The sequence below is a fragment of the Columba livia genome, chromosome 7, assembly GCF_036013475.1.
Source record: "Columba livia isolate bColLiv1 breed racing homer chromosome 7, bColLiv1.pat.W.v2, whole genome shotgun sequence".
NCBI lineage: Eukaryota > Metazoa > Chordata > Aves > Columbiformes > Columbidae > Columba > Columba livia.
In genome coordinates, this window is record NC_088608.1 from 33,903,373 (window position 1) to 33,925,574 (window position 22,202).

A 22,202-nucleotide genomic window follows, 5' to 3' on the forward strand; every position below is an offset into this window, starting at 1 on the left:
CAACTTAATGCAGAGAAAGAGTGAGCACATAGGCAAAAATTAAAATAGGGCTTTAGGGGTTTCATACTGTCTGATTACCAGGTGAAGAGAATCAGTCCTGTCCTTTGCATGTAAGGTGTAACTCATTACTACTGACTACCCCTGAACATGTTTGTCTGCCAAAGCTGAGGGGCTCCTCAGGAATACAGCAGCTCTGCTGAGTCCCTCAGAAACAGCTATAAAAACCTAGCACATCTGATCCTTCAAACTAGTCCAGAAGGGGTCCTATTTGGACACTAGTAAAACCCAAAATAATTATTCTAATCCTGTTTGGGGAAGGGAAACAAATGGCTCTACATGTGTCCTCTAGTTTTTAATCAGAGTGAACCAAAGAAACACTGAAATCATATTTCTGTTTGCACTGTACAATTATTATGTATCTGCTGTTCCCTATCACATGCCTAAAGACTGAGCACTAGGGCCAGGTCCCCCAAGTTGTCAGTCACCCTGACCACAACAGGTACTATCAGCTTATCACAGCTGAAAATTTAGCAGTACCACATCAATCTTTTCCTTCAACACTTCTTTTCCCAGTGGACCTCTCCGTTCTTTTGCATTCAGTTACACAGAACATCACTACTACAAGCTAGAAGTATACTGTAATAATCATAATCTTAACATCTGACCCACAGCAACGTGCTTGCAATCATCGTAATGCTTATCTGATAAACGAATGCTTTATGGAAGCAATTATGTTCCATCTATATTGCGTTATGTTAACATACTCTGAAGGGCTAGAGCACTCTGTCCCCCTCCTCCCTCAAAAAAGTCACTCAAAATATAAAAAGAAACTAGATATTAGCTGGCTCAGCAGGAGGAACCACTTGACATTCCTCAGTCAGAGGAGGCAGAAAGGGAGATTATTGTAAATTAGAGTGGACAATCGCAGAGTTGGTTCTCTTTGGCAGTGCTATCTGTTGTCTCCATGCAATAACCTGCATTTGAAATGCTCTAGCCTGAGGATATCCACTGCTCATAAATCACTGGTGTGGTTGGGGGGACAACCTTCAGGGCCAGGCTTCCTCCAAGATTTATAACCTCCCTATTACCAAATGGTCCTTGAGTAGGCACAGCTAAGTAAGTACAATATCGCGTTGTTTCCTTCTGTGCTGGAAAACCCCGTGAACCTCACACCAGTGTATGTTCTTCTGTGTCCTGACTTCAGAGGAAGTACACAAAACTCGCATTGATCGACCAGCAGAGCTGTTAGGTCAAAGCTAATGCTAGTCTCATTTGTGCCTATCTTCTCCCCACTCTGCTGGTTTTATTTTGTTTATCTCCTGCACCTGGGTTAATTGCTGCAATTGAGTGATTGGGGTGGTGCAATGGGATGTAATGAAGTAGGGAAAAAGGAAGGGGAAAGACCTGGGTGGGCTGCAGAGGCATTAGGAAAAGCCAGGCCAGCTGCATCCTGCAGAAACCCAGGTCAGCTGAAAAATATAATATGCACTTTAAAAAGTTAATGGTGCAAATTCAATAGCGGGGTTCAGATTTTTGGTGTTTTTGCTGACAGCTGTGGGGAGTCTCAGCAGCCCTGTCAGCATCCTGGATATGCAGCACCCACCCCATGCTCAGGGACCTTGAGTTTGTCCTGTCCACCCCCCTGGTCCCTCTTGCAGCACAAGCCTCAGGCCACTCAGTACTCCAGGACTGGGAATGATAAGATCAGCTGACAGAGCTCCAATTTAGGCATTTATTATCAAGCACAAGCAACGTTTACAGCTGTGCAAGCTTTATTGTCAGAATTAGTAGACAAGCACTCCCTCGATGCTGCTCAGAACAAGAGGTCTGCTCTGAAAGCTCATCTAATGGTGGCAGGGTCTTTTGCTGTCTTCATTCTTCTTTGAGAAGCTCTAGAAACAGCAAACAATATCTAGGTTAAGCACCTGGATGGGTCTAAATTGCACCATTGAGGCCAGTGGCCTTTATTTCTGGAATATTCTCTCTATTCTAAGAAACAAAAGTCAGCTTTCTCTATTACCTTAGCCAGCTGTCTGGGCCCCCTTTCTTGCTCCTGTAGGATGATCTCCCATAAAATTCTGCACTGATCTGCTTTTACCCTGAAACCCAATGTCAGCAAGTCCACACTCATATCAGAGCTCCACCTATTTATACTAAAACTACCCAAGTAAACAGCATTATCACTTCTGGAAATGAAGCTGGCCTTAGGTGACATCTTCCATTGTCACATAGTCCTCTAACTACTAGACCAGACATTTAACAATTGCTTGGAGTGCAACAGTTGCTGCCATAGAAAGAAATTATTTTCCTTCCTTACTTCACATTTGAAACAGTGCCCACAGCTACACTCTAGCGTTGGCACCAATACAGCCTCTTCCCTGCAGTTAGCTCTGAGCAACCACTTCAGAAAGGCAGAAGAACAACACATACTTTAGAAACATCAATTGGTCCTCATGCCAAACATGGGGAGTCCTAAAAGACACCTTCACCCATCATAAGGGCTTTGCGGGGAAGCACATTTTCTATTAAACCGACTTCTCAGCACAATTAAATGAAACTTCTGGCACTGTCAAGCATGTGAAGGATGCTTCAGGCACATTAAAGATGAAGTTGAAAAGTGTTTAAATTTTAAGCTTCCATTAATAAAACACCATTTTAAGATTCCTATTTTTAAGACAATCAAAAAGAGAAACTTTTGCTAATCGTTTTAAAAATACATTGTAGTTAAAATCTCTTTATAAATATAACGGCTCACATTTCAAGGCTTGCTTTTTTGAGAAATCCACACACATAGAGTCCTGTTATCATTGTGTACTAACTCTTGCTTTCATGTTAGTTTAACGTAGTCTTCTCTTTTCAATTAGCACTTACAATAAGATGTGGGCAGATGCCCAGAAAGACCTCGATATTCAACTCTGCAAAGAGAGAGGAGAATTCCTCCAGCCAGAGAAGGACCTCGTGAAAGTATTCAAGTTGTTAGCCACTTCCTACATCAAATACATGCAAATCTTCCGTCACTTGGAGGCAGCCCATGACCAACTTGTTCACCAGCAGAAGCAGGCAGTGATTCGGCAGGTGCTAGATGGGGTGATTGGCCGGATCCTGGAGGTGAAAAGAGAGATGGTGAAGCTGGAGAACTCAGAGTTTCATTACATTGATGATATCCTGGAAGATCTAAAGCTTCTCCCGGTACGTCTGCCTCTCTTATGAGCAAATTCATAGGAAATTTACCTATCCTGTATTTTAAGGACAGCCACATTTATTTGCAGTCTGTGGAGTTTCACCAAGTGATTTAGCTTCCTGCATGTTCACTAATGTACTGGGTGATCAGTAATTATGGCCTTTTTGTTAAAGATCGGAGTATATTTGATCTATGATAAACATTATATATTGGAGCAAGATTTTAAAAGCTGATCTGCCTGATCAATATGTTGCATTTCTACTTCTCTGTAGACCTTTCACTTGCGCATGTCATGTGAAGTCATGTTAGCTTAAACAGCCTCACTATTAATGGCAGCAGCTTGATTCTGCCTGGTTTTAGTGTGGGATTAGACAGAAGATGGGCAACTGATAATGAAGGTACACTCCACTTCTGTCTGCCCGTTACATGACTGTGAATCAGCCTGGCCTCAGGCCTCTTCCAGAGATTACAGGTAATGCTAAAAGTTGCACAGTCTTGTATGCTAGTTCATACTACAACAAACTACAAAAGTGAGAAATCTGAGGTGTGTCTCATATTGTAAAAGAGGCAGGAGCTGGAGCATATTCAGCATCTAGGGTTCAGGAATTTCTGATGCAAAAGCAGCCCCCTAACAGGCAGCTCACTGAACGAGGTGAATTTGACAATAAGGCAAAGTCTTGAAGCTGTACTTTTAAAGCAATGAAAAAATAGCTGCAGGAAGGTGGTTACTTCTCTCGCAGACAGCTCCACCTATTGTCAAATTCAGGTACGGCTGCTTTTCTAAAGAAAAATAGCTGGAGCCTTAATTACTGCTGTTTTCACGATACCATTTATAACAGGAGAAATTGCCTAAAATCATTATAGCATTATTCTGAGATTTACAAACATGTTACTGTTTGAAATTGCATGTATATTTCGCTCTGCAAATTTAGGATAGTAATTCCCATGAATTTTCTCCAGCTCTTTACCTTCTATGTTAGTCATGGCAGAGAGCTATTTTAAACTGTTAGAAGGCTTACTAGAGAGTATAAACACATCTCCAGGGAAACTGATCTTTCAAATAATATTTTAAAATCATTAAGCACTTTTTGTTGGACTAGATATCTCCAGAGGTCCCTTCCAACCCCAACCATTCTGTGATTCTGTGCTGTGTTCACGACTTATCAGTAAATCCACAAGCAACAAAAAGTTTGCAAGTCTGAAAAGTCACACTTGACATCTGTTAAAAAAACAAATTCAAATTCCTGCACCACACCTTAATTTTAAGGCAGCATGACATGCCTACTATCAAAAGGGGGAAAAAAAAGGGACTGAAAATATTTCAGGCTTTTTCAAAGAAAACATTTTTCTCTAGTAGATAGGAATACAGATTTATGGTTTCTTTTAATAAAATAATCACATGTAATTGTTTCCAAAACAAAGTTACTAGCCAGTACTTGACAAATTACTTCTGTTTCTTAAAGAATCTGCCTAGAAAAGATCTCTAGTCCTTCCTTTCACAGGATTATCACGGGCTAAAATCCAGCATGATTGTGGGCAGAGAACACAACAAAGTCTCATTTTATATCTTATGCCAAGATATTACATACTTTTTGCTATGTCACTATAAGGCCAGACTTCATCTTTCCTTAGTTGTGCACCTCATATTTTTGTACAGTTGCCTTCCAATACTCAGTCACTTAATTTCCTGGGGTAATTATAAAGGTATTTGGATACACAAATCCCACGTGGAGCCAGGAGCGGCTAAAAAGCTGCAAATTTAACTTGAGGATAAACATCACAAGCCTAACTTTTCAGTGCTGGGCCCCAAAAAGAGAGGATGAGGAGAAACAGGCTCCCTGCTCCCCATTCCTTCCAGCCCCAGTATTATGGCTTTGATCTCATCTTTATAACCAGTAAGTATCACATTCCAGAGTCACTGGTAATTAAAGCCCAGCTTAGGCTACAGTGACCGACCCACACTTGTGTGACAGCATAAAAGCTCTGTCATCCTACGCCAGGGTGTCCAGACAAACTGCTTGATTTCTTATACCTAAATACAGACATATTTGTAATCCATCCTAGACTGATTTGCAGTCTTAAAGTACAATGTATAATCATTTCCATGAGCAATCAAGGATGTTGGAAGGTGCAAACAGGGAGCTTAACAAGACAAATATTTAGAAACTTTAGCAGACCAGACCTTTGCGTCATTAACATCAAAATGGATAAACACGGTCCTACTCGGAAACTTTCTTATGCTGCCCATAATAGGGAAGTCTCAGTCCACACAGTGTGCAACTGAAGGAACTAGTAATTAAATCTTTAAGTCGGCAGATCGGAGGGGCTGTTTTCATTGGCCACAGCCTTCCCTGCAAATTCTTGCTCTAGAAATAGGAAGATCTTCGAGATTGTAAGCAGCACATTTGCCACGTGCCTGTATCAAGGCAGAAGCAGTGCCTGTTCTTTACACCCAGCACTTTTCTCTTCTGTATCCATCCAGACCAAAGCTGGCACTGATGCTGCAAAGGATCAAGTTAAAGGTTTCCCTGAGCAGGTCAAAGCCCCTCAGTTTCCATAGCAGACACAACGGGGTGCTGATAGCACAGCATCAAGTCTAGTACCTCTGTTGGGCTCCTTGGGCAGAAGGACCAAGTGTCCACATATATCTGGGGACAAATTATTGCATAACTAAACTGTGCAACTCCTCATGAATAGCACCACAGGGTAACCACTGCTTGTCTCCCCCATCCCTCCTTCTATCCTCTGGGTAAATCATTTGCTTGAAGAGATATTCGAGATGTTCCTGAAACAGTATAAAGGGAACACAGCACCAGAGCTATGAAAACATTCCCTCTCCCCAAAGAAATATACTTACAAGTAATTATTCCTGAAGAATTGCCTCCAGTCTTCAGTACAATACCAAGAACAGGTTATGTCACTCTGCAGCAGAGTGTTCCTGTAGAGGAACAGAATTTTGCTTTGGTTCTTTACAATGGTTTAAAAAAATATGCAAGACAACAGATCTGTTTTTCATGTTGATTAAACTAAAGAAGTGGGATGATCATACAACCAGCGGTATTCACTTCAGTGGAAATAGTGTTTGGATTTCTGGAAACCCTGCCAAATATTTTAACAGTTTAATAATATAATTGAGCCATTATAAAAAGAAAGATTTCTGGGCTGCCATGGTTCAGAAACTGGGTTGATTTATTTGTTTTTGTTGAATTAGGCCTTAAGTAATTGCAAAGTAAAAGCTCAGCAGTTGTTACAGAGGTGAAATTCCCCAACACTCCAAAATATTCAACAATCTCATTCCAATTTAATTGCTTTGTAAAGGTGTTCAATTAATAAGTAATGCAATTTTAATGCAGTTCTAAAAAGTATCTCATGACTATTTCTTCCTCTAGGAAGACACAGAAGTACCTATCCCAAGATATTTCATTAAAGAAAAGCTGGAAGTCCTGCAGCAGAGGGAGAAAACCCTTGATCAGATTTTGCTCGATGCTGGATTGCAAATAGAGGTAAGCACACCACATACCTACATAATAACATGCTTAACTTTTTTAGGTTATAGCCACACACGTCTGAACACAAGCCACTGAAATTAAAAGTACTTATATAGCACTTAAGAACTAAAAGTCTGTTTACTGATAAGGCACAAATAAAAAGGAACATTAAGTTTTCCTAACAGTATCCAGTCACATCTTGAGCCTGTTTAAGACCGAAATGAATTGACTCTGTTTTACGTGTGTGAGAATGCCAGAGAAAGGGCAGCACTTTGGCCAAGTTTAGTAGCTGCTTTGTTTGTCTAGCAAACTCTCATCACATAATCAGTCCTACTGAGATCAAGTTGGGCTTAAGTTTTACTGAACCAGGATTCTTAACTGAAACAGACAAAACTCAGAGTTCAGGTCAGCACAACTCTTAGCATTCAGTTGTTTATAACCTCTTAACAATGACTGCAGTCTCTTCTGTACAGCTATAGAGCTGCAGCTGCTAGGAGGAGTAGAAAATTGAGTTTTGGCAGAGCAAAAGTCATTACAGAGAAGTACATGAGCACTCCAGTGTTCTGGATTTGATATACTTTTGACCTTCTGGAAATGGCACATTGCCTACAAGCAGTCTTTGCTAACCTCATAAAATATTCAACTGTACCTACATGTCTGGGTGACTTGGATTCACTGACACTGTAGCCGTCAGAGCACAAGATTACGCATATTACATCTTTAAGCCTTTTTGTTTCCCACAGCTCTGCTCTTTCCAGTATGGTATCCACTGCAGATGAGGCCAGCTGGTGTGCAGCCAGCTCACCTGGGAGCACCAGGCTCTTGCACTTGGGGCTTTGGTAGGGTCCAGGTCTCTCTTTGCCAGGATGGCACAAGGGAGCCACAGGATGGAATAAACATGAATAAAATAATCTCACATAGTCTGAGTCAAGTGCCCTGTGCTGCACCCAATTCATTCCCTGCTGGGATTGCTGGAGGGTTGTCAGCACTTCTGCATGCATCGCAGCAAGCTGTGTACGCTCAGGAAATCCTAACTGCTGTATTCTTTGGTGTCTGTAGCAGTGCTGTTACAAGCTGTCTAACATAGACCAAAAACAGCAGAGTTCAGAGGAGTCTGCTTCGTAAGTCATTCGTCCTATGTCATTCTGTTAGAGAAAGCCCGGCTGAAAGTATAGTTCAGTGAGCTCCATACAGTATATGTAGAAGCATTAAATTGTGAACTGTCTCCAATTGAAGGGATTAACATCAGGGACAATAATTCAGCTTTTCCATAGGGAGCATGAGCAGGTAAGATTCCTCAGGAGAGAGAAGGGGGAGTCCCTCTCTCCAGCTGTGCTGTTTCCATACTTTTTTCCACAAGCCTCTTCTGTTTGGTCTGGACTGACCAGGCCTGGACTAGCTCAGAGCAGCATGTCTTCCCATTCAGCAAGAGAGCTGGGATCCTAGCAGCTCATCCAGAGACCCATCGCTTTGGAAAACTAAAAGGAAGATTTACCATAGCCTAAGATATTTTCCTTTTAATAGGACAAAGCCTTATGGTTCTTCATTTCTCTTTTCTCAAATAAATCATAAAGTTCAGCAGAATACATAAGCCATATAGAGCCATTCTTGCTTCCCAACTATAGCATCAGGCTTTCCTTGTCATACATCAACACATGAGGTTCACTTTCTCCTAAAGGTCCTCAGAAAAAACATATCTCTCAAGATAGCAAACTTCCAGGATATTGCAAGGCAGTGCTGAGACAGGAGCCTCTGCAGTTTGTGACAGGGATTATTTTGTCTTAGAAAGTTTCTGCAAGAAGTTAATTCGTTGTTTCATTTGCTGAGGTGGGCAATCAACAAAACACATAACTCTAATAACTTTGCTTTGTCCATTCCTTTTTGGCTGTGCTGTTGAAGGAACCTGTCGAAGCCATGACACCTGAAGAAGGTGTTAGAATCATCCAGGTTGCAGAACGCGCTCGCCAAGGCCGTCGTCGAGCAGCATTCATGAAGCGAATTTACCTTAAAGAGAATAAAGAAAAACAACCTAAACTTCAGGTCCAGATGGGTCCAAGTCCAGACGATGCTGCCACTTGCATTCAAAAGGTGAAATATCTGATTTAACAACAGTTCTGGCAAAACCAAATGCCAATGTTTTGTTCATAAGAACAGCAGTAGGCAGAAACACAGCTCATAAGATGGGAAGCATTCTGAAGTGATGGCTTTCGTGATATTTAGCAAGGTGAAATACATCATTTAAGCCACTCCACAAAATGAGACAGGACTCTAGATGTGAGATCAATAGAAACAGTCCTACACTTGAAATGCAAGGTGACTTTATAACCTACATGTTTTTCCATTCTGATTTTTGTGACCTCAGTGGCTCTTTCTGGCATCCCCATGGAATCCAGTGCACCTTGGAGAATTCATTCCTTTTCCTGTGGTCTCCAGGAAAAGAGTTCATTCCATATATTGAAAAGATAAAAGGATATCACTGCTAAACTCCAGAAAAAGTCCTTACACATGAATAATTCAGACAGTTCAGCCTGATGAGAACAGGAGCTCAGTCTAAATCTTCAGTCTGAACACTTTCTAAAATTCTGATTCTGTTGTGTTTGGAAGCTAGATGTACCAGTGTGAAGGGATAACAAACCTCAGAATTTGTTTTTTAAAAAAATAGCAGATAGCAACCTGTTAAAGAGTAATAGTTTCAATTGCATATTGTGCCTTTCCTTCCTCTATTTGTTTTTTCCTGTGTCTGCCACAGTAAAGGAAGCTGTAACAAGGCCCATTTATCTCATTAGAGTTTTGTTTACAATTCAGGTTTGGCGTGGATATATACAGCGCAAGAAAACAGAGAAAATGAGAGAAGAGGAAATGATATTTCTGGGGATGGTAAGTAGTGCTGCCAAGAGAATATAAAATGCCACAGTCTGTTTGTTCTTCAGACTTTAGTAATTTAGAAGAAAATGAAAAATTATTTTCTAAGATTCTTCCTATTTTAAAAGGAGTCTCTAAGGAATACAGAACCAAACTGAAATGATAGATGGCACGGAAGTAGCACAATTTGTCTTCTCCGGCATGCTTTCATGCTATATATACCTAGTCCTATGTATATGGTAGATGTAGAAACAGGCAGTGTAGAATTTGCCCCAGGTTCCAGAGAATTTGACCCAGACGTGACAGAACAAGGAAGTTTTATTAATCAATTTTTAGTTTGTAATTCCAAGACACTTGAGCTGCCTTATTCCCGGAGTAGAATTAAAGCAGCAAAGTCATCTTCGCCCACCTTTTTGCAAGCCACTGCATATGTATGTCAAGAGTAAGGTAAAGGACGTTAGAACTGCCATATTAATACATTAATATTTCCATAAGTACACACCAAAATAATCAAAATATTCCTCACATTGTAGTGCAAAAGTACAGGGAAGTGAACAGCTGCCTGTGGTCAGATTGCATGGGGTGAAAAAAAATTAATGAGAACACCCTTTCCAAAAGGAACCTCTTCCTCCAGCAACTAAAGATATGTCTCCTCCCACCAACATCTTCCTTCCCAGCCAATACCTGAGAAAAAGGATCAACCCTTTACAGTTGACACCACCAATTCTTTGGGTGCCTTCATTAGGCAGTAACGGGTCTTAAGTCTCACAGCTTTTCCACTCCAGCTACAGCAGCACAGCTCTTGTACTGAGTTCTAGTAAAGCTGCTTCACAGCACCACGTCACAGAAATGTTCATCATCGCTTCATGTTGGGTAGGTTTATTTATAGCTCCATGTTCTGCAGTTCTTAAATGATTCATTTCTAAACTAATCTTTTCATTTTGAATTCAAACATGTTTTCTGCTTCTCCCAAACAATTTAGATTACTTTCTTACCCCAGCAATGGAATTACCTTTAGCAACAACACAGGTTTATGAAAACTAATTGTGCCTATAGCATACATCTGACAAACATGTATCATCAGTTAAGAATGAACTTAAAATCTTATCTTTAGGAAGTAACATGTACATTTACTGAAGTTTGACCGTGTTAAATACAGATAACACCTTCTGAATTATTTTTAACATCCACTGGTCATTAACAGTAAATGCAGCCAGCATAGCTGAACAGAGCTTTGAGTGCCAATTCTGCCTCTGTTTAAGACAAAGTTCCCAGAGATTTTAACTAGTGTGGACCTAAAATGGTGAATATATGGGATGTACTGAAGATGAATTAGAAATTAAACCTTTTGCCAAACAAGGGGTTGTTTCCTATCAAATCCCTGACAGTTTCTGTCAATTCTTAAAACTAGAGTCGTAGAAATTTAAGTCTGGTATCAGTTATTGGAGGGTTCACAGCCAAGTGTTCTTTTCATGATGGCCAATGGTAGGAGTAACTGATAACTAGAATATAAATAGCCTAGTTTATGGGGAGGAAATCTATATGATCATAGGGATGAAGGGAATTCAAACCAAACACATATAGTGTATTCATTTCCTGACCTCCATTTAGGAGCAAGAGAATTGATGTTTGCAACTCTGCACTCAGACTCATTACTCTATATCAAGTATATCATCAGAGGATGTAAGGAAAAAATTGATACCTCTAAATAAAAAAATCTGGTCATCTTTCTAGTGTTTTTGTATTCCCCATTTGCATATCCCTCTTACATTCATGCTGCATTCTCTTCCATGGTCTCCAAAGGAAGTGAGTGGTAAGCAGACATTGGTTCACACTGATAGATAGGCAGCAAGCTCCAAAGGTCAAGTCCCTTTGATGTATGATCACGTCAGCCCTCTAAAAAATGACCACAGATCTTCATGTGTAAATATGTTGAATTTGCTTTTCTAATGCTGCACGACTTAGATAAATAAGAAGACCTAGCCATCCATTACTCCCGAGTCCATCCCAAAGGAGATTTGGCTTTTACTGCAATAAATAAAAACAGCTGTAATTGTAAGAGAAATTATAAAATGTCTATGTTATTCTCATATAAAGATGGCTTTACAAAAGGGGCTAGTCCATTTGAAGTTCTGAATAATTATTTTTGGAAAAATTGTGTTGGCCTAAAAAAAATACAGAAATACTTGTGAAGACTATAAGAATTGGTTAGTTTTACTTAATTCAGTATTATTTTCTTTGCTGTCTACTTGCTTCAGAAAAATTAATGTATCTTTTCTGGAATTTGATTCTATTTCATCTTTTGCTTGATGACAGAGTAGAAGCCTATGTTACAGAGATTTTTCTTGGCTCAAAAGTAAAGCCTCATTGTTACTATTATTTATTAAAGCTTAATTGCAGGAACAGCATGATTCCCTCAACACATGTTTTTCTAAATCTTCGATAAATCACAATTTGCAATACTGGTTTAATTTGTAAAGAGACGTGATCCTTACTAAGAGCACATATATCTTGATAACTGTATCCTGACCTTCCTCACATTGCTGCCACAGTGCTGCTTGCTGGCAGCTCCAGTGTGACCACAAAACCAATGTTCCAGGCATAGGTCTGTTTTTAAGCCACACCAACCACACTGATGTTGCAAGAAAACACATTGAATTGTCTTGAAAACACATGTGTGCTGTCCAAACAAACCTGTATTTTCCATGCTCTAAGTATTTTACTGTTACAGCACAATTATACCACTTTGCAGTTCTTAAACTGATGTGTAATTCTGCTCGTCTGTTTCTGGCATTTATAAATTCCCTGCCATAAACACCCCAGCTAGCTATTGCTGTGATTGTTTCATTTTGCTGCAGTTCAAACTGATGTAACTGGATCTGTGAACTGGGTTTTGGCAACTGCTTTTTCTCAGAGTGGTGCAAAACAGCCCAAGTCTAACAATGGCTCCACACTCAGTGCTCTCGCTAACAGACTCTCCTAACAGGAAAGACACTGCAGGGCATTATATTCTCAGAACACGGGCTACTGGAAAGAGAAAAAGCTGTTTCTGACATAAAGTGTTAGGATAAACAGTTTATGTAAGGGTAGGAGGAGCCTAGGAACAAGGAATACAAAATATACAAAATCCATCCCAATTTAGGGGCTCAGCCTACCGTTGCAGCTTCAAGGCAGGAGTACCCTGAAGGCCTAGATCATGTTTTCACTTAATGAGCACAAGTAATCAATCCCATTGGAGCCAAGTGCTGTACATGCCTCAACAGTTTATAGGACTGAGCCCTGCATGCTTTGACCACTCATACACATAAAATGCCTTCTTCTCTCACAGAAGCATCTATTGATTTACAGTTGCACTGCTCTCACACTGCTCTATTCCATAATTTCAGCCCTTACCAAAGAGTTAGTGGCATAATATATGCCGATCTATCACTTTCTCACCTAGTATTTCCACCATTCTTCCTTCTATATCCCATTCACATGAAAGTATCTACGTTGTCTTAAATAAAAGCATTGTCCTCCTTACCTCTTTTAAATATACCCTAATTTAGGCATGTTATCTTGGTTAATGCTTTTATTTCTATCTGAGAAAACAGTCTGCCAAACATTCCTTGTTCTTTGAATTCTTGATAAACATAATTCACTTTATCCAGTCTTAAAATACATAAAATGTATTTCCCAGAATAGCTTTCTGTGTAAACATTATAGGTTGTGGCTAAATAAATGCTGTATGGGATTTAGCCAACTGCAAACTCCATAAGTAAAATTTAAGACATTTCTTCAGCTCTTGACAGTGGTCAAACAGAGTAGTGTTATACACCAGGCCTGTTTTTATCAAGTATAAGATTAACATGAGTATTGTTTTACTTGCAACCTAGATGATGTTTAGATGTCAGCACAAAGTTACATGTTATTTCACCGTGCATACATATATATCTAAGCAGTGATAACTAATCTGTTCTGTTTTCAATAGAAATTTTAAACCTACTTATTCTTGAAATAAAGACACTGGGAAGCAAGAGGCCTGCTAAATAATTTGGCTTTCATTGGCTGGAGTCATACTAACAATGAAATCACTGCCTTTCAGAGTCCAAAACATACTTGCCATTTTTAGTAGAAGTTTGACAGCATGCCCAGGTATAGTATCAGAAACAAACATAACCAACATTATATAAACTTACATGGTCATGAATATATTTTCTCCACTTCAGGTTTTCTTTCATCTTACTAAGGAGTGCTACCTGCCAATATCTTTTATAAATATAAATCTATAAAACAGCCATTTTCAATATTTTTCTAACAAGGCATCTTACTTCAAATGCTTTGTTTCAAATGCATGTGACAATTACTTTAATTGGCAAAGCCATTGAAGTGAATCATATAGCAGGGAAGCTTTAATGAATGCAATATATTTTGCTTAGTTGTTCCTTTTTTGTGCCTAATTTAGGAATTCAGCCATATAATTGATGTGGCTATCACAATTTGTGTACCATGGAACCTGTATAAATACAATCTTCATAAGACAAGAGACCTTTTCAAAATACATTCTTCCTGCAGCCAGACAAAACACATGGAGGAAATGAGAAAGCAAGGACATAGCTAACTCCTATATCAAACTTTTAAAGAGAATTTGGGTCACTGTTTAAAATTCAGCAGAATAACAGTCGTGAGCGCAGAACAGGATCACCGTTACTTAAGTAGTAAATCCCCTTAGTCTACTGGTACGGAGTTACTTGCCTGTGTAGTCCCAGTGTTTAAAACCAAACCAAAACAAAACATCTCACTTTCACTACTGGTGAAAATAAGTGACCATTTAAAATATCTAATTTAAAAATACTTACTTTGCATAGGAAATAAAGTCTTCAGAGAAGCAAAGTATACTACTACTGAAAATAAACAATCTACAGCAGAATACTACACAACTAGTACATCTATCGAAACATTACGATTAAGGACAATACTGTCCATAGCAGAACATTTACTGAGAAAGTCCCATAAAACCATTCAGCATGTTTCAGCTGTTCTGTTTCAGGTCTAACGCAAGAAGCTCTCCTAAATTAAGTACCCAGTAATAAAAGCTGCAGTAAATCTACCTTTCAGACATAAGGCGAATGTTGGCCTTAAAACATGAAATAAAACAAAATTTATTTATTTCATTGAAACAAAGACTATCTTTCCCTGTAAGTGTAGTCGTAATGGAACAATTGAAGAGCAGTTAGTTCCACAGCGTGGGGCCTCCTAGATGTAGAACTGTAGCCTTAAGCGTGTTCATCCAGCCTTCACACCTCTAAGTGTTTTATAATGAACAATAAAGCGGTCTGTGTTGGAAAGAGTTGTTGAGCTGACTAAGCAGAAAGGCGTTTCAAGCTAGGAAAGCAAGATTTGTGCCATCGAGTCCCCAAGTCTACAAGGGAAAGCTTACAGAGACAGTCATCACATTGGCTTACCTGAGAGGTGTAAGGAACTTCATCCTTCCTTCTGCTGGTGGGTCTTCCACTTTCATAAAACATAAATTCTCTTTGGGGAGGAGAGAAGGAGTAAAGGACAGAAGAATCAAACAACACTCTCATCAGCATGCTTGTGACTGATGAGTTGGAATAAAATTCTCCTTTAGACAAATGTCCATTTTGCCTTATTAATTTAAACAAGGATTTTAAAGACAAAGCCCATCAAACATTAGATAAGCATTTTAAGTTAATGGACCATGTAGTCCTATTTCCCACAAACTCAGGAATCTTCATATTATGTCCTATTTTTACAGCAACATCAATTATTAATATGTATACTTTTGCTGACAGAGGACCACACTAAAAATGTGAGTTTCGTTATCCAGTTCTGGGTCATTAACTGTGAAAAGCTTGTAAATATAATGGTTTATTCACATGGGAAGCCTTCATTAAGATGCATTATTCTACAACTGATGTGGCAGCATTGCATTATCAAGTTCACTGTCTCCATCTAATATTTGTAATTTGTTTCTAAATGAGTTGCTCTTTGTAGGGCAAGTTAACAAATTTGAATTTCACATGGCCAAGGAAATTTCTTGAAGATGGGAAAATGCTTCTTCCCCTGAGGAAAAGCTATTTATTAGTGTCTTACTGTAGAATGCCTCCCTTTGATTCAGAAGCAGAAACATTAGAGACGCTGAGAGAAGTGATGTTAGAAACAAATTGGCTTTTGTCTTCCTTAACATGCACATTAAGTATAGAGGGCTATAAAAGCAGCACTCATCATATTGTCTCAGTGTAGCCTTTTAGATCTCCAGAACAAGCATGTGGACACACAGAAGGTTGATCAGCAATACGGGAAGGCACAGGTCAAAGACTAGCTAGCAGGGAGACGTTCCTGCTGGAGCCATTTGAAACCATCTTCTCACACTGACCTTGGCTCTTTTTCTGCCACTTCACTACCTATTTTCTCTTGCCTCCTCAGGTGGCCAAAGCTTTTACAGACCTACTTTCTTCTAAAGTCTTCTCCTTGACAAGAAAACAAACTGTACCAGGGCTGTCCCATAGGCTCTGTCTGCATTTGAAGACTCAAGAGTGCTCGAAGATGAATATAAGGCCCCAGGTTTTGCAGCTACAAAGGCAGGGTTAGGAATGGCTTGAACTCTGAAGCTGGTGAGGTTTAGGATGAGACATACTTTTGTGTCAGAATGAGGACATTGTGGTCAAAAGAAAGCAAACTTAACATAGTGGCTTTCTTTAACTGCAAAGAAAGAAGATGGAAGCACTATTCTCAAATTTAGATTACCCAGGCTATTCAAATTTTGTTGGTTTTTTTTTTTGTTTATGTTTTTTAAGGTGTTGCAATAGCCTAAAACACTTCATACCATCCGTTGGGTGCCTGAGAACTGTTTTCTTTCCTCACTTTGAGTCTTTTTTTTTGACAAATGAAAAGCATTTACTGTGACATGCACAACAAATGGTAGAGAACTGACAGCTAAAACTATGGTACAATTACATCATCTGGACATCTTGCTCTGTGTCTTCAGAACCTCCTGCTGCCGAAGTGTCTATTTTTAGGCTACGTTGCTAAATTCACTGACAATCATCCTTTTATGTAGTTCATCTTGCTTCCTATCTACGCTCTACCAACCGATTCCTTCTCTTGATCATTCACACCCTTAAGTGCACTTGGATCAGCTCTTATAGACCAGGCAAGCAGTTTTGAAGATGGTCTCCATTTTACTTGTTAGACTACTTACACGTAAGTTCTCTTGATGTCTCCTTGTTTTCAAGTCTAATTTATTTTTTTTGTTGATGTAACCACATTGATTTCAAAGTAACAGAACAGAAAGTCACATCAGCTGTATTTTTTTTATTTTAAAAATAATATGAATAAAATAAAATAAAATAAAATAAAATAAAATAAAATAAAATAAAATAACTGTGGCATGATTTCCACACTGCTGTTCAGCGCTTACCACCTCCCCCAGACCAGAAGCTGGCCTCAGTTCGTGACATGTTGGCCTCCTGGTCTTCACTTGTAATGAGGGCACCCTGCGTATGTTACACATTAGACGGCCACAGATCTTTCAGGACTCCTCACAACTAGCTCTGTTCTTCATTTCACGCTCTCCGTCACCCATCTGAGCTGGAGCGTGCTATTGTCAGGGCTTTGCACTACAGGAGGAGCCCCTGGTTTGGCAACTGTCTGTCCAGTGCTGGGCCAACTTCAAAGCACTTCATTATTTATTAACCTATCTCTCTGCTACTCATCTCAATATCTTGCCCAGCAGTGTCAACTCCTGCTCAAATCAATTATCTTTTCATACCTGACATGTCATCCTCTCGTGTTGGCTTCTCTCCAACACCTACTGTCCTTGTCCATCTTATCTGGCTGTCTAGGTCTGAGCCAGCTCCATTTTCCCTGCGATAGAAGCAATCAAGCAACAGCACATTTCACATCAGCAACAGCCTTTTCCTCTGTGTAAACAAACCCTTTTGCATATGCCTTAATTTAGAGAATATTAATAACAAGAAATCAATAAGATTGGGAAAAAAAAAAAAGCAGTCAAATGAGAATATGGTCTTACCAACTTTCCCTGTTCTCTTTCATTCCTTTCTATAGTGGGTTATCAAAGGCGAATAGCTAGACTCTTGTATGTATAAGTTGTTCTTTTACCTTTTGTTTTCTTGTAGTAAAACAGGCTTTGGAAAAAAAAAAAAATTAAAAGTATGAAATATTTAAAAAAAAATAAAGCTGCTTTTCATAAGCTGTTCTACAAGGTTATGCCTGTACTTTAGCCTTAGGAGTTTAAGTGCAGCTCAAACTAGTATCAGCAGATATATTGATAACTGTATGGTGCTAAGACAGGTAGCTGCACAAATATTTACTCAAGGCTTGGCTAGATTTTGCCAACCAGAGTGTGTTCTGTAGCCTTGTTGCTATCAGCATTTGAGCCAGCTGGTTTAGAGCTGCCTGGACCGTGTCCACACCAGCTTCGTTGACTCTGGACTCAAGTGTAGATATGGTCTGTATTAATTCACTTAGAGATAAGAATCTTCTGCTTCTGGTCTTGCTCGCATGGGAATGTTCTTGCCAGTTCAAACAGTTCTTACCTTATCTGGCTTTGGTGCTGATAAAAGATATGCCAATAGTAAATTTGCAGTGACAAGTAGCTGTTCAAAGGTTCCCTCAGGACTTGGTGGAGAGCAGTACAGAGGAGGAGCAGAGCACAGGAAAGGTGCAAAGATGGCAAAAAAAGCTCTCCTATCTTTGCTGCATATACCATCTCACTCTCCATGTTGTCCTAGTCCCATGCTCACCCACCACTTCCCTTGCTATGGGTCTACCCCTTTGCTGCCGCCTCTGCTAGCTTATTCACCTCCTCTTTATACCAGGAGACAGCTAACCTGAAGAGGCAGGAAAGACAAAAGGGATTATTTTCTGCTTCTCAGAGAGCTGAACTGGTTCATTGCAGGGCCAGGTGAGTGGCAGAGCCTGTGCAGATGGGAGGGACCACACATGCAGCAGCTAGGGTGAAGGGGGATCTGCCCCTTCTCAGCACCAATAAGCTATTCATCTGGTCAGCCATCTCACAACACTTCACCATTAAACATTCAGATGTGTCCTGTAGAGGAGCCTGTTTCTCCATGTCGGGCACAGATCAGCGTCACTAAAGCTGGAGATATCTTTGTGCGCCTCATGCCAAGTTGCCCAGGCTTGAGTATGGATTCTGTCACTTCCCGAAGGAGACAGGAGGGGGAGGCCTTTTGCCCACCCAGGAAGACATCTTCAACACTCATCACAAACACCTTTGCTCATAGAAATACTTGTTTGGTCCCTTTCTTGCGCTCCCAAAGTCCTTTCCATTATCACTTCTTAGATATATTTAACATGAAATGCTAGAAAACATATTTCAAGATGAAACAGCCCTTCCCCAGGTTCACCTGGTGAGCACCTAGTTAGGAAACCTCACAGGTTGTCCACTGTGCTACAGTAGTATACAAAGACATGAAAGAGTCATGCTGGGTCATCTCTTCAGTAGTAGCCCTAATACTAGTACCTCTGGGTGGTCAAACTCTGGTGGGAACTTCTCAGCAAAGCAGCCATTACTGTAGTGAAGCAAATAGTTGAGTGGGAAACTGGCCAAGGGAAGTGGATCTTGTTTCTAGATCACAATCTGGAAAGCAAGACTTGTGGGTCTCCCTCTGGTTTCCAGATGAGCACTGAGAAAACAGCATCACATCTGACTATTTTGAGGTTCACTTAATATTAATAAGGCAGACAACAGTGAAATTCAGGTGAAATACAAATAAATATTGTTAATATTAGCTGTCCCATACTTAAAAATAGGTGTCATTGAAGATTAAGATTGGAAACAGTCGACTGCTGTGGAAAGTGAAGCATGAGTGAACATCTCAGGATGAAAGGCAACATTTTGGGTCATATATTCAGGAAGAGAACATATGCAGCTGCTTTTAAAAAGCATGCTGCTCATTTTGTTTCCTCCTGAATATTTTCTCACTGGTGGCCTTGACTAATTCCTTTTGCATAGTGCGAGTCACACATCACAGATGCAGGGAAGGCAATAAATTGCTTTCCTGAACAGGGCCTCTGCGCTTACTTTGGATAGTGTGCAATCCCGCTGAGTACTTTCTGAAACGAAATTTGCTTGGCACTTGTTAGTGATTTTTGGAACCTGGTCGAAGCACAGAAGAACACCAAATAACAGATCTTAAATATAAGCTGGCCAAACCTTTGATAGAAGTTTTTTTGTCTTCGCAGGAGAGCTCTGAAATTAGGACTTGGAGCACACTAGAAAATACATTACCAGAGCAAGAAGAATGTATTACTAAATTAGTCTGAGATGTGCTGATTTAAGGACAATTTCTATACATTCTGAAAGTGGAAAGCCAGAGCGTAATAGTATATATATTTTTTTCATACAACCAACAGTCCTAGGCTTTTGTTCACATATGCTGCCACCTATATGTCAGATAGTCACTAACTTTGAGAAGTAAAACACACCATATGACAAAACCAGATTATCATATTTTCTCCTCTTTTATATTCCTAAATCTGATATACACTATCAGACAATATGATTACTACTTCCCAAGTGTGTGGAAAATATTTTGTTCTAAAATGGCAAACAAAACAAAGCTAATTTCCAAGTTAATTTTTAGGATATGCTTTACACTTTCAAAGCAGTAATAGCTCATAAAGCATTGGAAACACCTTAACTTTTTCAACCATTGCAAACTAAAAAATGCAAAGTTTGAGACCACCCACACAGATGGTATTTTTCATGCTTCTGTATTTGCATACCAGAAAGACTTTCCTTTTTCTCAAAGTACACATGTAAAATCAATCACAAAGCAGAAATCATTGTAAGACTTAGAAGTCCTTCTTGCCAAGGTTATTAAATCATGGGAAACTTGGGGAGCTATGATTTTTTTTTTCAAGTGTTTGGGGGTTTGTTTATTCTTTTTTGTTGTTGTTGTTCCTCAAGGGAAGTTACTTTCCTAACAGAATATGACCAGCTGCAACAAAATACCAGGAAACCACTGACCAAGCGGTGCATATAAAAATTTAAGTGAACAAATTAAAAACAATACTAGCTAATTAAAAAGCACCAATGGGAAGTCCAAACATTTGAAAATTCAATTAAAAAAATCTCTGGCACCCTTCTGACATGGATAAAGTTGGCATTTGCAGAACAGCAGCTTTCTCACCTGTCTCATTGAGATCCCAGGATCCCACGCTGGAAGGGTTGTTTTTGTACATTGCAGTGTGCTTAATTAATGCTGAAACGCTAACAATAGACCATTGTGTGCATCCAGGCACTTTTTATGAGCACAGGGTTTGTTCCTGGCTTCCTGCAAATAAATTAAGGCTTAAGCTCAGATTCACTGTCAACCTGGCATGCCAGTTTATATTAAGTTTATTTTAATTTGTACCTTTTGTTTTCTCCTCTTGTCATTTCCAGAGCCTACCTCCTCACTTAGAGACAATGAGCGTTTCGCAGATGCACGCTAGGCAAGTCAATACCCCACAAGATGAGGTCCAGGAGACACACGAGGAGGTATCCATCAAGGACAAGCTGAGAGAAACAGAGGGGCTCTACATCAAGAAAAATTTCCAGGATGAGATCAGCCAGTGTTTCATTGAGTGCCGGTGAGCAGAGATAAACACTTACCCCTTAGTAAGTCCATTTAACCCAAAGAGCTTGATTCTTACAAATTGCAAAATCCGTCTTACAGTGGTGATCCCAGTCTCAGCTGGTGATCACTGAGCAGCAGGACCCCTAACTGGGGAAATCAGAATAGTGTATCACTCCTTCCTAGTCCAGGGGGAGTCAGAGGTGCACCCTGAAAGGCTGACTGCAGCATCAGATTGCTTATTAGCTTGGGCTCCAGCTCTGGAATTAAAAGACGCATAGTTAAAGTTTAGGCACGCTGACTTTCTTCCCTGTGTGAATACATAAGGTTTAAGAGAGAGAACGCAGTCTTCCATGAGATAGAAGTATAATTATTTGCTATAACAAATCATATCACGTCACCAGGACTGCAGTCCAGGTGCCTGCTGCTGGTATTATCCAGCAGCCACAGGAATCTGAAGTACATTTGTACTTGAGGCCTGACCTTCAAGACACTCCTCCAAATGCAACTTTACTGAAGTAGTGCTGCTGATCTCAGTGAAACTTCACGTCTCAGTAGAGTTAAGCACGTACTTACACATTTTTAAACTGAATGCTGACACCTATAGTTCTCTCAGGAAGTTTACTTGAGGTGAAGAAGTTTTGAGACTGGCAATAGGGCAATTAATACTGTAAAGCCTTGTAGAAAGGAATATAGACTGGTTTTATGATAAAAGTGTGGTGATTGGGCTGGGAACCTTGGTGTGTTTGGGGTTTTTTTTCCTCAGGATTTACCCCATCCAGTGGCTTAGCTTGTAAAAGTAAATTGGGAAGCAGCACCCAAAAGTTCCAGGAATTAGCAGCAAGGTTACAGGTGCTCTGCATAAAACTGCTCTGCAAAAACCCTTCCAGTGTTTTTGTCTTGAGCTGCTTAGTGATGTTACAAGGCTCGTATTTGTCTTGTAGATCTCTGTCGTTGTCCATTAATCATTCAGTGTTTTTTCAGTGTACCTGCCTTCAGCATGCAGTTTCCAGTTGGAAACAGCAAATGCATTCTGACGAAATCCTGTTGTATTTATTCCTTGAC

The 22,202-nt window shown here is 39.8% G+C and overlaps 1 protein-coding gene and 1 non-coding gene across 3 annotated transcripts in view; one reads left to right on the top strand and one right to left on the bottom strand.

The window, feature by feature from the left end:
* Positions 1-22,202, top strand: part of IQCA1 (IQ motif containing with AAA domain 1) — a 106,783-nt gene that overhangs the window by 7,490 nt on the left and 77,091 nt on the right. For both annotated transcript variants that reach the window (XM_065069173.1, XM_065069172.1), the window contains exons 2-6: positions 2,865-3,189; positions 6,571-6,684; positions 8,569-8,757; positions 9,475-9,546; positions 20,966-21,153. In XM_065069173.1, coding sequence (XP_064925245.1) covers positions 2,865-3,189; positions 6,571-6,684; positions 8,569-8,757; positions 9,475-9,546; positions 20,966-21,153 — 888 coding nt within the window. The remainder of the gene's footprint in view (positions 1-2,864; positions 3,190-6,570; positions 6,685-8,568; positions 8,758-9,474; positions 9,547-20,965; positions 21,154-22,202) is intronic.
* LOC102092528 (uncharacterized) lies at positions 1,719-21,080 on the bottom strand. Its single transcript, XR_010473751.1, has 5 exons — positions 20,937-21,080; positions 14,976-20,855; positions 6,039-6,119; positions 2,872-3,102; positions 1,719-1,892 (listed from the first exon to the last, which is right to left on the bottom strand). It is a non-coding gene; the product is annotated as an uncharacterized LOC102092528 (transcript).